We start from the raw sequence: 16,829 nt of genomic DNA, 5'->3' as shown, positions 1-16,829 counted from the left end.
ACAGTGAAGGAGATGGTGAGTCACCTATTAAGGAATTGTTTTAGAGAAAGGTCAAAGTTCACAGAAATGTTAATTGTCTATTTACCTTTTTCCATTGGAGGGGTTTTTAGGTCATTACAGTAGGCCTATGTATGATATAAGTACCAGTTACGGTTGGGCCAATAGACCATGGCTGACATCACGACTTTGCGCAAGCATCGTGATTGTAAACCCCTCCGTCCCCGCATAATTTTTCACATAATACCACCATGTAAATGCAGTTTTTAATCACCACGAACATATTATACATTGTAAATATATTTCGCACCTTCCTTGGAAATTCTTCTCCCCACACACAGACACACAAGAGACTACACCTCAGGTAAACACACCAGCTTTCATGACCTGCGGCTCACTCTGACGCCGTCCTTACCATAATAACACTGCTATAGGCGCAACAGAAATCAGGCGGCAGGGTTCGAGTTATAATCTGTGCTTCGTGAGGGTCTCTAACTACTAACTAAACTTAGAGAGAGAGAGAGAGATCAGTGCTTTACGTGATTCAACAATTCCCTCTCTCACACATGCAAACGCACAAACAACACACACACAGTAGTTCACGACTTGCCCCAGATTTCTGCAATATTGCAACAAAGTTTAATTTTCAATAGCCTGAAAAATGCCATCAGTGACTGCTGCTCAAGAGATTTAATTTATGGTAGGTATAATATGAAAGTTGTATTATTACGCACTGCTGGCTGCCCGCATGCAGTTGCAAGATTATTATCAAGCGCTGTAATAACTGGAGGATGGAGGATGCATCACAAAGCCAATAATAGCCTATCAACAAATAAGCAGCAGTCAATACAGAGTTGCAGTCTCAACCTAATTATAATGGAAAATACATTATTTGTGATTCAAAATAATGGTTGTTGATAAATGAATTAGTGACAGATGCATGATTTTACTGCTTCCATGGGAGCTCAGAGCCTCTTTGTAACTCGAACTCTGTTTATCGCCCAAAACGCTGCATAAGACACATATACCTTTGGTGTGAGAGACCCGGGTTCAATTCCCCACTGTGACACATCCACCATTGTGTCCCTGAGTAAGACACTTCACCCCTTTTGCTCCAGTGGCGTGCGACCTCTGACATATATAACAATTGTAAGTCGCTTTGGTTCAATGCTTCAAAGTGGTTCAATCCCCGGCTCCTCCAGGCTGCATCTCCAAGTGTCCTTGGGCAAGATACTGGACCCCTAATTGCCCCTGGTGGCTGTTCCACCACTGTATGAATGTGTGTGAATGGTGAATGCGATGAAGTGTAAAAGCGCTTTGAGTGGTCGAAAAGACTAGAAAGGCACTATACAAATACGGATATATTTAACTAAATAAAACTGTAACGTTACATGATCAAAAATAAACCTGTTACCTGTTTGCAGCCAACGTTAACAATTAAAGTGATGGCAGCCAGCGAGGCCTAAATGATTACGTCAATCGACCACCACAAGTTTGGCAAGTAAGCAAACGCTCATTTCCTAACATAGTCGGAGTTCACCTCCCGTAGGTTGTCAGATACTAACCTATTTTGCGTTCAGCGCTTCTTTGTTTGGGCCTCGTTGAATGAAGTTTTAAATCCAAAGTTTATGATGAAGCTGATTCATACAGTATGTGTTGCGTAGACAGGTTTTAGGTAATGCAGGGAGGGGAATAACAACAAGTTCATCAGATGTTTCCTAAAAATAAACATTGTTCAGGAGTCCCGCACCTCGAGTCTGAGTCAAGTCTGAGTCTCAAACTCGAGTCCCCATCTCTGTCACACACATAGCACACATTTTCTGTTTTATTAAATCGCTCACTTTTTTGGGTTATGTAATCACACATGATAACATCGTGATTGGGATTAGATTAATCGTACAGCCTTAGTCTTAATGTTTGTTATGATAAATTGTAGTCGCACCATTTTCACGATTAGAGATTTTTGTCATGATTCTAATTAATTTTAACAAGAATCTCTTTAGCATTGAAAACATGTAAGAAGGTGGCTTCCTTGTTTTCCCTAAACAAAACATTGGATTAGGCTTTCTGAATTGCAAAACAAACTGAAACACACAGTACATCTTATATAGCCCACTAAACTACATTATCTGAGAAAGAAAGAAGTTTTGTTTATGAGTCTTTCTCAGTGGTCAAAAGTTGAAAAGTGAATTGAAGACAATACACCTTGTGACAGTGACGGTATTTAATGTTAAAGTTCGTCAAAACTATAATTCTCCAAACTAAGTGTTGTTGTACCAGCAGGACATCACTCATGTGTGGGGTGATATTGGAAAAATATAATAAGCCCTTGTCATTGTTATTGTAAGCCAATGCAGTTTACATACGGAACAATGTATTCAAATAAGCTCAAGCCGTTTTCTACTTTATGGTCAAACATTCTCTGCAGGCCGTATTTTGGCCATCTCTGCTCTGCCCTCACATTTGTGTAGCACATTCTTCAGAAGGACACAGGTATTCATCTTGGAATTGATATAAACCATTAGAATTGATGTTAAACTGTTAAATATTGCATCAGGTGCACAATGTTTAAACATCATGAAATATATTAGCCGTTTTACGTAATAGTAAATCCATCACAGGCAGAATAATTGTTGTCATTAACATTTTATTTAACCTGGTTTTGTTTTCCAGATCCCTGAAGTTGAGTCTGTGTGCAGAACATACAGAAGGACACATGGCTTGTACAACACAGTCGGCCTTAGACTACGTAAAGAGTGCCAGAGTCCACCTTGTGAGAGAATTAAATAATCTGTCAGTGGTTGTGGAGAACTTGTACCAGCAAAGAGTTTTTAGTGATGAAGAGGTCAAAGAAATACAGACAGAGAGACATGACTACGATAAAACCAGGAGAATACTGGACTCAGTCATTAAGAAGGGGGAAGCGGCGTGCTACAAGTTCCTCAGAATTATTGACGTGACGAGGAAGAGGACCTTAGGGAGGACGTCCCTTCTCCCTGCGACAAAGAGTTCAGCTTCTACTGAAGCCAAGAAGTTTGACCTGCACTTCTGGATCAGCTGCTTTTCTTTCAAGGACGACACACAGATGGATATAAACTACTTACAAGGTATTTATCATTTTCATTCATTCATCATTTTTAGTGTGTCACATTTTCACTTAGTTATCTATGATGGGCTGATTTATATAGAAACCCCATTTCCAGAAAAGTTGGGATATTTTCCAAAATGCAATAAAAACAAATATATGCGATTTGTTCATTCACATGAACCTTTAGTTAATTGATAAATGTACAAAGAAAAGATTTTCAACCATTTTACTGACCAGTGTATAATTGTATTTTGTAAATATAAACAAAGTTAGAATTTCATGCCTGCAACACAACAAAATTTGGGACAGAGTTAAAATAAGATTTAAAAGTGCACAGAGTATTCAAGTAACACCTGTTCTATTTCATTGACCTCTGGGCAACGATGCTTTAGCACTGTGTATCTCCATCTCGCATATGAGCAGGCTGAGTCATTATACCAACAAAGTCACCTGTGACCATGTGATTACGTAGGGCACCTGCCCCAGTATAAAACCCTCATGTCATCACGCATCTGTTCCTTCATCTGCTCCGTAATTATCCAAAGATCCTGTATAGCAAAAAAGTATGCATCGTTTTATAATTGCATCGCAGCCCTCTGAATCGAAATTGAATGGTGAGATTCCCACCCCTACGGTCTGCTGCTGCATCCAGAAATGCAACCTGAAAACTGTAATTATGTAAGGAGGAAGCCATACATCAATTGTGGGCAAAAACACCGCCGAGTTCTCTGGGCCTGAGGTCATCTCAGATGGACCGAAAGACAGTGGAACTGTGTGCATCGAATTCTCCATGCAAAAGCCACAATCTGTGATGGTATGGGATGCATCGGTGCCCACAGCATGAGTGAGCTGCAAGTGTCTGACGGAATATTTTGATTTTTAGAGAGACACATGTTGCTGCCGGGACATCCGTGCTTATTGCATGGGCTACAACAGCTTGACTTTGTAGACAGAGTTCGTTTGCTTGACTGACCTGCTGCCAGTCCAGATCTGTCTCCTATTGAAAATGTATCTCATCATCAGGAAGAGGTGACCGTAGACTGTTGAGCAGTTTTAAGTTTTGTATCAAGCAAGAATGGACAAAATTCCAAATCCACAATTAGTATCTTTTCTTCCCAAACGATTAGAAAGTGTTATTGAAAGGAAAGGTGAAGTAATACAATGGTAAACATGCCTCAACATTGAGTGTGTTGAGGTGTAGACTTTATTTATGTTTACAAAATACAGTTATGCTGGTCAAAATATTCCACACATAAGGTTCAATATTGTTATGAAACACATTCTGCATGTTTTGTAGTGATTGGACAAGCATTTTCTGATCTATAGCTTGATTTGTTTCATTCCACATCCAATTATTATGCATTTATAGCGCCTCCTAGAGGTCAATTTGAATGAGACTTCCAGTGTATGTGTGAGGTGCTTATGTAGACATATCTGCACGTTTTGTGTTGATTGGGCAAAGAGTATGCATTTTGCAGCCTGTTTTGTGCTTTATCCCCTGCTGATTGTGTGCATTTATAGTGCTCCCAGGTGTTCGATTTGAATGGAAGTTTCAGGGAGTGTTTCACTTACTTATGAGGACACATCCTGAGAGATTTGTGATGATTGGAGAATGAACATGTGATTTATAGTATAATTTGTGTAATGCAATGCACCTGTCTTGCGCTTGTAGCTCCCACAAGTGACGTATGTACATCAAACTGTCCAGGTATATCCGAGGCACCTATCTGAACATATCCTGTGAGTTTTGTGATGATTGGCCGTGCGGTTGCTAATTTGTGGTCATTTATGTCTAGAGCCATGCCCCTTTCAAAGTTCATTGGTCCATATCTTGAAAAGTTATTGAGATATCGACATGCTTCATACAACTTTTAATAGGCTTGATCCAATGATAATGAATCACTGAAAATTTGGTGGCAATCGGAGCTACAGTCTAGGAGGAGAAAATGTGATTTTCAAAAAATTCAAAATGGCAGAAAAATGTATTGGCGCACCTGAATCGTCCCAGAGGCTTTTTTGTAGAGCACATTGAGCTGCACCTGTGTGAGAAATTTTAAGTCAATTGGACTTACGATGTAAGGAGCGTGGCCTTTCAAAGTTTGCATTTTTAAGTCTTAATTATAGCGCCACCATGTGGCTACACGGTATGAACCCCAACAGTAGGACTAGTAACAATAATTGTAGCCAAGGGTGTCGAGCACAGCTCCAGAGCCAGAAACACCTGCAGGAAGTGATAGGAGGAGAGAGGAGAGGGACGAGAAAGCACAAGACTACTGGAAATTGGAGAAGTCGAGTTAGTAACATGCAATAATGGGATGAGGTTGCATACAGAGGGAGAGAAAGAAGAGGAGAGAGGAGCTCAAAACACTTTCTGTTGACTGCACTCACACAGCAATTTTATCACTTGGTAATTGCAGTGCCAGTTGTACTTTTATGTGTTGAAGTGTAATAAATGATTGACCTTGAAACTGAGTTTTAGCGCGTCGCAGTGTTTTCTCTCAGTGTGTAGTCCATCGTGGCTGCAAATATTTAAGCGTTGCCCACAGTCGCTATAATTTTTGAGGATCTAATTACGGAAATACAATATGATATACATAACTATGTTTTCAGTGGTGTGTAAAGACCTTATATAATAAACCATAATGTATTTATTACCTTAGAATGTGACATTTCTGTCTACATACGTAGTGTGTAGATAGAAGTCGCCATGTTTCTACTCTACATGTAACTACTCTACAGAACGTTTTTCATCACTACTTAAATTCGAACGAAGAAGGAGGAAGAAGAAGTTGTAGAAGTTGTAGTTGTCTGGTTTATTAGAAGTAATAAGAGACTTGGAATTTCAACAAATAGAGGACTACATGTATTATTTCCAGAAGAGCCAACAGCGCATGACAGCCACCGTAGCTTCTCCTACGGGCTTGGAAAGGGAGCGGTGAGGAGTGACAGATGGTGCATTCATGTGTCAGAATAATCTGAATCTTTTTCATCCTTAGATCTTTATTGCAAAAAAAGGAATAAAGTGTTTATGGGACATAAAGAAGTACAGGATACAGAACCGTATACAAATATATAAGATGACAGGGTGGTCTATATTATATGAAGAGAAAAGAGGACCATATGTTGTTTTCACAGTCTTTGTTGTTAAATTAAGAAATTAAATTGACATAATGCACATCCTCATAGAGAAAAGCTACAAATTTTACTTTTATGAATGTGGAATTTTGCCATTAGAATGAATGGGAAACGGGACCATCCGAGGAGCACATGAATGCACAGTGAGCAGTTGGTTGCAATTCACAACCCTCAATACTAAATGCCACTAAAACTTACACACCGAACCTTTATGTTTTAAGTCATATTCTTCAGTAAAAATAATGATTCTCCAGTTCAGGACAGGGTTGACAAACAGTGATTAAATTAATCTGTGTCACAACAATCCTTTGAATCGGAAGTCCTGTATTTTTCTTATCCAGCAATTGACAAATTGATTGATTGATATATTTTATATATGTTATTATTTTTAATATCATAACACAGCAGTGATGTGGAAATTATACTCACAATAATCATTATTTTAATGTGTCTCTTTTTCAGGATGATTAAATAAATATATTAAATTATTAATGAGACTAATGAAGTTTTTTATATTTAGGCTATTTAGGATAAATTAATTGTTATATTAAATTGGTAATAAAAAACAAATATTTAGAGTTATCAATAAATAAGTTATTTTAATCAATTTTGGAAAGGTGCAGCCCTACTTTAGAGTAAGGCCAAATCAGTTATATTCCTATATTTTCTCACTGTTTTTATTTTAGGCTCCAGTCCGTGCCACAGATACCAGGAAAACTTGAAGTCAAAAGCACAAAAAATATCAAATGAGTTTTGGAAGGCAAACAAAATTCAATTTGACAGAAACAAAAAGCCTGATCTGTCGTACGCTGCTCTTGTATTAGACACACAAGGAAGTGTTTTTCCATCTAAAATAAAGAAATTGAAGAACAAGAAGAGCAAGATGAGTCGCCCTAAAAAGCTGAGGACATACATCCCTGAGGACAGACCAGACATTTCCCCCAGTGACCTGCTGAAGACCGATAAAAACATCCTCTTGGTTGGTAAGCCTGGAATTGGAAAGACAGCACTCACTCACGAAATGTTGAAACTTTGGGCAGAAAGAGACAACAAGGAGCTCGACTACATGTTCTACTTTGACATGAGAGAAACATCCCACATCATGATGGCCAAGAGCCTGGAGGATCTTCTTTTCAGTGTGATCAGTGAGCCAGATGAAGGCAAAGAAGAGGTCTTACAGGACATAAAGAAGAACTCTGACAATGTTACACTAATTTTTGATGGAATCACAGATCTCTCTTCATCAGTGGTGAAGAGACTTGTAGAGAAGGACCTACTACCTGATGCCAAGGTCATCATTACATGCAGACCAGATGATGAAGAAGACTTCCTTTCTGGGGACTTCCTCAGAGTGGAAGTGAAAGGCTTTAGTGAGAAGACCATAAAAACATACTTCTCTGCAACTCTAGGAGAAGAACAGGAGAAGGTTTTAAGCAACCTGGAGTTGTTAACTCTTTGCCATGTCCCAATGTATGCACAGATGGTGGCTGTCTGCTTTTCATCAGAGACATCAGAAGACTCTCCACAGCCATGCACTGTAACTGAAATCTACATCAATATTGTTCGTCGTTGCCTTCAAACAATCAGCAAGAAAACAAAAACCAAAGATCTAAATTCCTTCATCAACAACAGGAGTGAAGAAATTCTGTCTCTGGCCGAGTTTGCTTTTAAAGCAACTGTAGAAAAAACTGTGAACTTGACAGAACTGCCCTGTGAAGACAGCTGCGTCCTCTCCTTCCTGAAACCTCTTGTTATCAAAGTGGCCCCCACTGAGACAATCACCACTCATGCATTTCTCCATTACACAATGCAGGAGTTTTTTGCAGCACTGTGGCTGCTGAAGAATCCAGATAAGATCAGGGATGTTTTTCAGCAGAGCGTCACTGAGGAGAAGAAACACATGAAACATCTGATCCCTTTCATGTGTCGACTGCTGACTGACAAGAGACCTAGTTTGATGAATTGTCTGATTCCAGCTCAGGAGCTCAAGAACACGTCTGACTGGTTCTTCGAGGAACTGATAACCACATTTTCCCCTTGTCTCAGTAAGAAAGACGAGGATGATACTGAGGACAGTGGGCTTGATGTGGACATACTGTTCTTATGTCAGTGCTTGTATGAGTCCCAGTGTCCTGAAGCGAGCATCAACTTCCTGGAGAAACTGGACTACCATCTTGATCTCAGTGGAGAGAGTCTCGAGCCTTACCTTTGCTCTGCTGTGGCCTACGTGGTCACTCAGTCGAAGGAGAGGAAAATATTGCTGAACCTGGAGGACGTCATGGTGTCAGAGCAAGGAATGAGACGACTGTTAGGATGCCTTCAAAATGTCCAGTGGTATGTGTGAACGTTTGCTTAAATCTCTTAAAATACTGTTTAGGTTACATCTAAGTAAGTAGTAGTTTGTCTTTGTCCCTATTAATTAATCCAAGAGACTAACAGGCTATTTTATTAAGCTTTACTATCACTCTACTCTATTACTTTTTAAATGTGGAAATTGTCTCTGATTATTCTTAAATTACAGGTGTGGTCCTCTGCCACGGCAGCTGTGGGAGATTTTCCTTCTCAGTGAAGACAGATGGCAGATGAACCACATCAGCTTACTCAGCCTGGATGGGAATCAGTTGCACCTTCCAGTTGAGGGTAAAAGACGGCTGTTTGAAAGAGCAGTAAAAGTCATGCAGAAGATCACTAAACAGCTTAATATCTGCCTCCACTGGGACAGGAAAACTCCTGCCTGCCAAAGTCTGTGCGAGTCTCTCTTAGAGGCTTTGCCCTACATCCACTCACTCAGGTATGTAGCTTTTGTTTTTGTGTGATGCTGATTCCGCATTAACTTTTCCAACCCTGGACAGGTTCATGTGGGGAGGGAGAGAGAGTAAGAGTGAGAGAGAGAGAGGCCTTGTAACGATTTCACAAATTGTAATGCTAAATATTAAAGGGAAATTGAAAAAATAATTATTTAACTCAGCACTTACTGTAGTGAGAGATGCAAGTCTGTTTACAGATACTCAGTCTTAATACACGGCAAAAATTATGAGAGAACAGCATCTGAAATGAATGTGCTGTCTGGAGGTGCGCTCCAGTGTAGCCAACACAGCCATTGTAACACCAAATCCACAAACAGTTAGACATAATCTTCTAAAACAGCACGACAGCAGTCCACGAGCCGGGATCATATACTGTATAAAAACTGTAGCCACTGTGACGTCTCCCATTGGTTTGGGGACCACTCTTTTGAAGCCTTCAGTTTGGATCTTGTTTTTTTGTGACAGGAAGTGACCAAAGTCTCATAGAGGGTTGAGCTGGGTAAGGATTCACACAGGCTGCTGTGTAACAACTAACAAAGCATAAAAGCATACCCTGCTATATCATTGTTTCCCTCTAAATGGGACCATAATTTAGAAAATAACTGTCATTATCACAATTCAGATGAGTGCAAACAGGAGAGAGCCCAAACACAAGACACTAGAGAGTTGACTGAAGGAGCACAGGTTGGGCACTATTAGGCTATTAAAACATGAAACAGATCAGTGTTGAATGCTCTGGTTGATATTACAGCCTAATAATTTGACTTCAGCAGCTGTTTTGTCACGATTATAGCAGCTGAACTGTTGTGATGATGCGGATCGGCTCGGACATTAACAAAACTCATATAGGCCTATATGCATAAATCTTCCACCTGCCCCCCACCAACTAATTATTTTATCAGATTTAGAGACCAGCATCTGCATGGACGTTTTACCCCCACCTCCGCCGGTCCCTGTAGCTTTCCAGGCGATTTCTTTCTTGTGTGTTATATTGATGTATAAGTGTTTTCTTTAATGATTTACTTTGGTGATTAGAAAGGCTGCGGTCAGTCATTTAAACGTTTCTATCTGTGCAGTAATGTCACTGCAAATACCGTGGGACAAAACAGAAAAAACCTGCAGTAATAAACTTGACAGGTCAGAGAGAGGAAACAGAATTAAACTTTCGGCTTCTATAATCCATGTTTAGACTCTGATGGAGCTCAGGGTTGATCAGGAGGACGGCTGCTTTACTCCAAACACTTTTACTGTATGAAACTGCACTCTGTGTGAGACCTTTTGGATGTGTAGAAGAACACAGAACATGAATTAACACCAGATCCTGACCGATCCTGTCGGCGTGTCGGGAGATTTATTATTATTAATTTATGTTGCTGTGGCTCGTGCGTAAATGTGCACAGATGCTTCATCCAGCCGCTATTTAATGTTAATTTTTACAATGCTGCATGACATTCAACAATAACAACATCAGTGATATTAAAGTGAAATGACATTAAGGAATGCGGTTAGAACAGCGCTTTGTGAGGCGCTACACAAACGATGAAGGGCAGAAAGTTTGATCGCGCATTTGATTCTTTTTAATAGGCTTAACTGATACAACTTATGAATTTAACAGGAACACTGCAGCGTCCTGCTCCGGCTGTGGATTGGTCCAGCTGCTTGTCGTGCCTCATGTAAACATCAGAGCGGCTGAAAAGACTTCCGCAAAGGATACACTGATGTATCCTCGCTTATAACTCCTCCAGCAAGCCTCTTCGGTCCTCGATGTGCATTTTAAGAATTAATATGTCCTTCAAGATGGACTGCTGAGATCGATTTCCAGGTCACATGCTCTTTCCCTACATACTTCCAATCCGTTTGCGCGTTCATGCGGAGGGTCCGCCACATTGAGTGCCATCCGAAACCAATGAGGGCAGAGTGGTAGTGGGTTTTTAAACCCTCAAATGCTGAGTCAGCACCAATGCTGGCTTGTTGAAGGTGTGTAACACACTTTGCTGCACGATGGGGGACCTTTCTTTCAATTTGTGTTCCGTGTGACTTCGCCGATAAACATGTAGGATTTTTTATTTTGAAACTACACTAACATTGTCACGTCACCATTCACAGGTTAACAACGTAGCCCATATGATTTATATTGAAATGTATATGTGAATGTAACATTTTTCAGATTCAAATAAATAGGCTTTTCTTTACAATGAATATCAATCTTTTCATAAAAGATATTTATTTTTCGTTTTTTTTTGTTTACATCTTTATGTGCATAGATTTCAATTAAATTACAGTTTTACAGTAATGCACTTTTTGATACATGTGTTTGTTATCATAAAGCTTCAGGAGGACCTACAGAGGTCCAGGATTACAGGACCAGCAACAAAGCCAGGGGACACTGGAGAGGGAAAAACAGGAGCTGTTACTGGATTTATGCCTGAGAGCAGCACTTTACAAAGGAGAGAGCTTTCACAGAGTAGTGAACGAACTTCTCTCATTGTTTTCTGTGAACAATGACTTACATAACATCCTTCTTGATTTTTATCAACACGTCAAGAGTAAAGAGTGTTCAAGTGTCATTCCGAAGCTGAGAGCACTTTTCCAGTCAGCTCCTGCAGTCTGGTCCATAAACCTCTCAGAGAGAAAGACCTCCATCCTCCTGGAAGTGCTGAAACTCCAACCAGAGAAGAAACCAGTGGAGCTGACAGGCTGGACAGATGAAGAGAGTGAAGTGAGGAGTTTCTTACAGTGTCTGCCTTATATCTCACAGCTCAGGTAAATGAATTGAACTTCACATGACTTCCGTGTACATGTCTGGAAACTCACTGTTAGTTTGAAGGTGAAGGTAAAGTGTTCAGGTGATCAGTCCACATAAATGTTACATCACTGTGTTTAGTTTTATAGATGACATGCTGTTTTATTCCACGCAGCCCAATGTGTTTATTCCTACATTACCCAGAGTTCTGTGCAGATCAAACACCCTTAGCAATGCTCCTACAGAGTCCTGCTGAATAATTTTTATTTTTTATCACAATATGTGATTTGTCATGGATGCTGGATTGGAGCTCATTTATTGGCTCCCCTGACTCTAATATAGCCAAGAAAAGAGCTATAACTGAGGAGGGTGTTTGAACGATGAATGATTAAGAAGAGCGAATGAGAGGATTTTGATCAGGTGGTTTATTATCAATATTGAAAAGAAACCACGTTATCAGGATGTGATCAGTAAACCACTAGAAATCCTAATTATGTGACACTAGTATTGTATGAAGTTTCATAGAGTTTTACAGAATGATGGTTGTTAAAACTTGTGGTCCAGTATTTCAGCTTTGGAGCTGATTGATTAATAAATGTTTTGGGTAAAGTTTTCCTTTCAGCCACCCTGTTGGTTCAGGACTGGTATTCCAGTATAACATACAATCTTTAATACAGAGGAGAGGATACACCTTTGTAGCCTGACTTTCCTGCTTCATTCAACATTTTGTCAAGATTATATTTTAGTAACAGTTTTCTTTTCAATGCTTTCATGCTTTTATCTTGTATTGTTTTTTTTTGTATTATTGTCTCTTGGGTATTATTGTCTTTACACTTGTTAAAGCACTTTGTAACTTGTTTTTGAAAAGTGCTCTACAAATAAGGATTATTATTATTATTATTATTCTTAAATCCACATATATCCCTTTTAAAATAATTTTTGATTGAATTTCAGGTTGATTTATTTTAGTGTATTCTGCTCATGGGCAGATATTTGTAGGCTTTTAGCAGATAAACTCCATATCAGTAATTCATGGCTGTTTTTCTGCTGTTGACATCAGATCATAACAAAATGTAAAATTTTCATTGCAGAGTCTTTGTCCCGTTTGAAAGTGAAGCCAAGTTCTTTGGGAATCTGTTCTGTGCAGCAGCAGAGAGAGAACAGCAGACAGGAGAAAAGATACTGGAGCTGTTAACATCATACATCGATAATTTTGAGGATGATGATGAATATTATCAGAGTGGTTTCCTGCTGGATCTGTACTCCCACCTGAAGGACTATGAGACTAAAACAGGCTTGAGGGTCCTTCCATCATTACAGTCAGTTTTCCAGTCAGCTCCTGCAGTCTGGTCCATAGACCTCTCAGAGAGAAAGACCTCCATCCTCCTGGAAGTGCTGAAACTCCAACCAGAGAAGAAACCAGTGGAACTGACAGGCTGCTCAGATGAAGAGAGTGAAGTGAGGAGTTTCCTACAGTGTCTGCCTTATATCTCACAGCTCAGGTAAATGAATTGTACTTCATATGACTTCCGTGTACATTTCTGGAAACTCACTGTTAGTTTGAAGGTCAAGGTAAAGTGTTGAGGTGATCTGTCCACATAAATGTTACATCACTGTGTTTAGTTTTATAGATGGCATGCTGTTTTATTCTACACAGCCCAATGTGTTTATTCCTACATTACCCAGAGTTCTGTGCAGATCAAACACCCTTAGCAATGCTCCTACAGAGTCCTGCTGAATAATTTTTATTTTTTATCACAATATGTGATTTGTCATGGATGCTGGATTGGAGCTCATTTATTGGCTCCCCTGACTCTAATATAGCCAAGAAAAGAGCTATAACTGAGGAGGGTGTTTGAACGATGAATGATTAAGAGGAGCGAATGAGAGGATTTTGATCAGGTGGTTTATTATCAATATTGAAAAGAAACCACGTTATCAGGATGTGATCAGTAAACCACTAGAAATCCTAATTATGTGACACTAGTATTGTATGAAGTTTCATAGAGTTTTACAGAATGATGGATGTTAAAACTTGTGGTCCAGTATTTCAGCTTTGGAGCTGATTGATTAATAAATGTTTTGGGTAAAGTTTTCCTTTCAGCCACCCTGTTGGTTCAGGACTGGTATTCCAGTATAACATACAATCTTTAATACAGAGGAGAGGATACACCTTTGTAGCCTGACTTTCCTGCTTCATTCAACATTTTGTCAAGATTATATTTTAGTAACAGTTTTCTTTTCAATGCTTTCATGCTTTTATCTTGTATTGTTTTTTTTTGTATTATTGTCTCTTGGGTATTATTGTCTTTACACTTGTTAAAGCACTTTGTAACTTGTTTTTGAAAAGTGCTCTACAAATAAGGATTATTATTATTATTATTATTATTCTTAAATCCACATATATCCCTTTTAAAATAATTTTTGATTGAATTTCAGGTTGATTTATTTTAGTGTATTCTGCTCATGGGCAGGTATTTGTAGGCTTTCAGCAGATAAACTCCATATCAGTAATTCATGGCTGTTTTTCTGCTGTTGACATCAGATCATAACAAAATGTAAAATTTTCATTGCAGAGTCTTTGTCCCGTTTGAAAGTGAAGCCAAGTTCTTTGGGAATCTGTTCTGTGCAGCAGCAGAGAGAGAACAGCAGACAGGAGAAAAGATACTGGAGCTCTTATCATCAGTGTGCAGATATCAATCATTCCCTTTTAATGAGAGAGACATGGGTTTTGCTCTTTAACACCATCTCCTCCAGTTTGGATGTCCAGTTAGTGCTGAACGTCTTTTACGTCACAGCTGCTCTCTCTCTTTGGTTTCCAGGCTTTCCAACGACATGGCCTTGCTACTATCTCGATGGGTGAGAAGAGGGAGAGCGGCCTGTCCGTTGGCTGTTGAAGAGCTTTCTCTGGCCCCTCAGAAAGCCCGACAATCAGACAGAGTGCTGTTGAAGGTCGTCAGTAGTTTGGCGTCCCTGCTGAGATCCTGGGCAGTCAGACGGTTGGACCTGACTGAGTTCTGCGTCCCTGCTCAGGGTCTCATTCCTCTGCTGCTGCACGACGGTCCTCTAACCATCAAGTAAACGTCTTTCCTGAGCCTCATCAACACGTACTAATCAATGAACATGCTAAATGTATTAATACTTCACTTTTTATCTGCAGACTGAGTCAGGAGATTTTCCAGCAGCTCCTCTCCCTCCTCCATGAAGTCCAGGACGAGGTCTTGACCCGGTCCTTCTTGAGTAAGGTTGGTGGAGACCTGAGCTCCTGCTGTCTGAACTGGGAGCTTCTTCACTATCTGCTGCAGCAGTCGTCAGCTCAGACCATCACTGTGAACCTGAGGAAGAACCTCTTCTTACAGGAGAGCGTCACACGTCTGCTTCCCTTTCTGGACAGGATTATATTTAAAAGGTGATCACTTTGTTTGTTTTACCAGAAACAGACGTCCAGCTGATCCTGTTCAATCTCTTGTGTTGTTGTGGCTCATGTTTTACAGCAGTTTGTTCATTCTTTGACTGAACAAAGTGTCCCGGTGAACACACTTTCTGCTTTCAGGCCCAGTCCCGGCTTTGTGTTGACTGCCATCAGAGAGATCTATAAAGCTCGTGCCAGTCCCATTATACCCAGTTTACTGAGGTCACTGGATCATGTGATCAACCTGACCTGCAGAGAGATGGACTCTGTGGACTGTGCTGCTCTGCTCTTCACCCTCAAACACAGTGACAGAGTTAAACTGAACCTCCAGTGGACCTCCATACCAACAGGGGACACAGAGTCCATCCTCTTTACGCTGGACAAAGTTTCTCAGCTCAGGTCAGACATTCGTTTCTCAGAGCTGTGCCTGGATCAGTCCTCTCCAACACACAGGAGATAATGCACCTTTACCTGGAGCACCTTGGAAAATATATATATATGACGTAAAAAGATCATTCTGATTCTTCACAAACTGGTTCTTACCGTGTTACCAAATCTTAAGCTTTACTGATAGAAACGACTGAAACAACTTCAATAATCAGACCCATGTTGAAAATAAATATATATCAATCAATATCAGATTGTTTGTTCAGATGTTGATAATGATGTATTTTTGAATCCATGTTCCCTCCAGTGTGGACAGGAACCTGCTGCTGAGGCTGGTGCACTGCTGTGCTGCCTCCGACGCCCAGCAGGGGGCAGCAGTCGGCCTGCTCAGGACTGTGCAGCACAGGCTGGATCTGTCCTGCTCCTCCTGTGTGGAGCTGCCAGAGGAGGATCAGAGCGAGACTCTCAGTCTGACCGGTGAGGACTGCGGGGCCGTCTCCGCCATCCTGAGACGCAGCGTCCGGGACACACAGCTCAACCTGCAGGACTGCGAGGTGGAGGACAGCGGACTGGACCTGCTGTTTCCTGTCCTCCGCAGAGTCCGCCTCAGGTGGGAAAGACCACAGCGTGACCTAAACCAGAGAAGGAGCTTGTTCTCATGTTGATGCATCGTAACAGTCTGTTCTTTGCTCTGATTGGCCTGTTTAGAGCCAGTAAAGCCGTCCTCCTCCAGCTGGTGTCCCTGGTTCCTGTGAACAGTGAGGGGGACACAGTGAGACGGGCGGTGTCCCTGTGTAGAGCCCTGGACGGAGAGCTGGACCTCAGTCACACCTCACTGGATCAGAGGGCCTGTGGAGCTTTGGCCCTGATGCTGGACTCTCTGAAGGGCTGACGAGCTGGACCTCAGTCACTGTGAGCTCACCGACCAGCTGCTGCTCACACTCATCACACATCTGCACAAAGTCCAGGTCCTGGAGTGAGTGTCCCCCTGTACACACACATGTGATCATGTGACTAAAATGCGTACAGCGCTGTGTGGGCTCTGTCCTCGGCAGTAATAAATGTAGCGCCGTGTCTCTGTTTGTGTTTGTGTGCATGTTACAGTCTGAGTCACAATAAGATCTCTGATGCTTCAGCTGGAAAGTTACTCCACCTGGTCTCCATCAACCCCTCCATCGGCACTGTGCGGTGAGCAAACATTAATTAGTGCTCCGTTCATTTATGAAGACATTTGTGCTCACAGAGAAATCCTTCATGATC

At 40.8% G+C, this 16,829-nt stretch overlaps 1 protein-coding gene across 1 annotated transcript in view; it reads left to right on the top strand.

Moving 5' to 3' along the window:
• Window positions 1-16,829, top strand: part of LOC119901604 — a 46,953-nt gene that overhangs the window by 552 nt on the left and 29,572 nt on the right. The window contains exons 2-6 of the mRNA XM_038717560.1: window positions 2,671-3,104; window positions 6,907-8,554; window positions 8,742-9,011; window positions 11,356-11,790; window positions 12,862-13,272. Coding sequence (XP_038573488.1) covers window positions 2,714-3,104; window positions 6,907-8,554; window positions 8,742-9,011; window positions 11,356-11,790; window positions 12,862-13,272 — 3,155 coding nt within the window. The 5' untranslated portion in view covers window positions 2,671-2,713. The remainder of the gene's footprint in view (window positions 1-2,670; window positions 3,105-6,906; window positions 8,555-8,741; window positions 9,012-11,355; window positions 11,791-12,861; window positions 13,273-16,829) is intronic.

Source organism: Micropterus salmoides, unplaced genomic scaffold, assembly GCF_014851395.1.
Source record: "Micropterus salmoides isolate LMB-PRFRI ecotype aquatic unplaced genomic scaffold, ASM1485139v1 Ms_hic_scaffold_1, whole genome shotgun sequence".
NCBI classification, from domain to species: Eukaryota; Metazoa; Chordata; class Actinopteri; order Centrarchiformes; family Centrarchidae; genus Micropterus; species Micropterus salmoides.
This window is presented reverse-complemented; position numbering and strand designations above follow the sequence as displayed.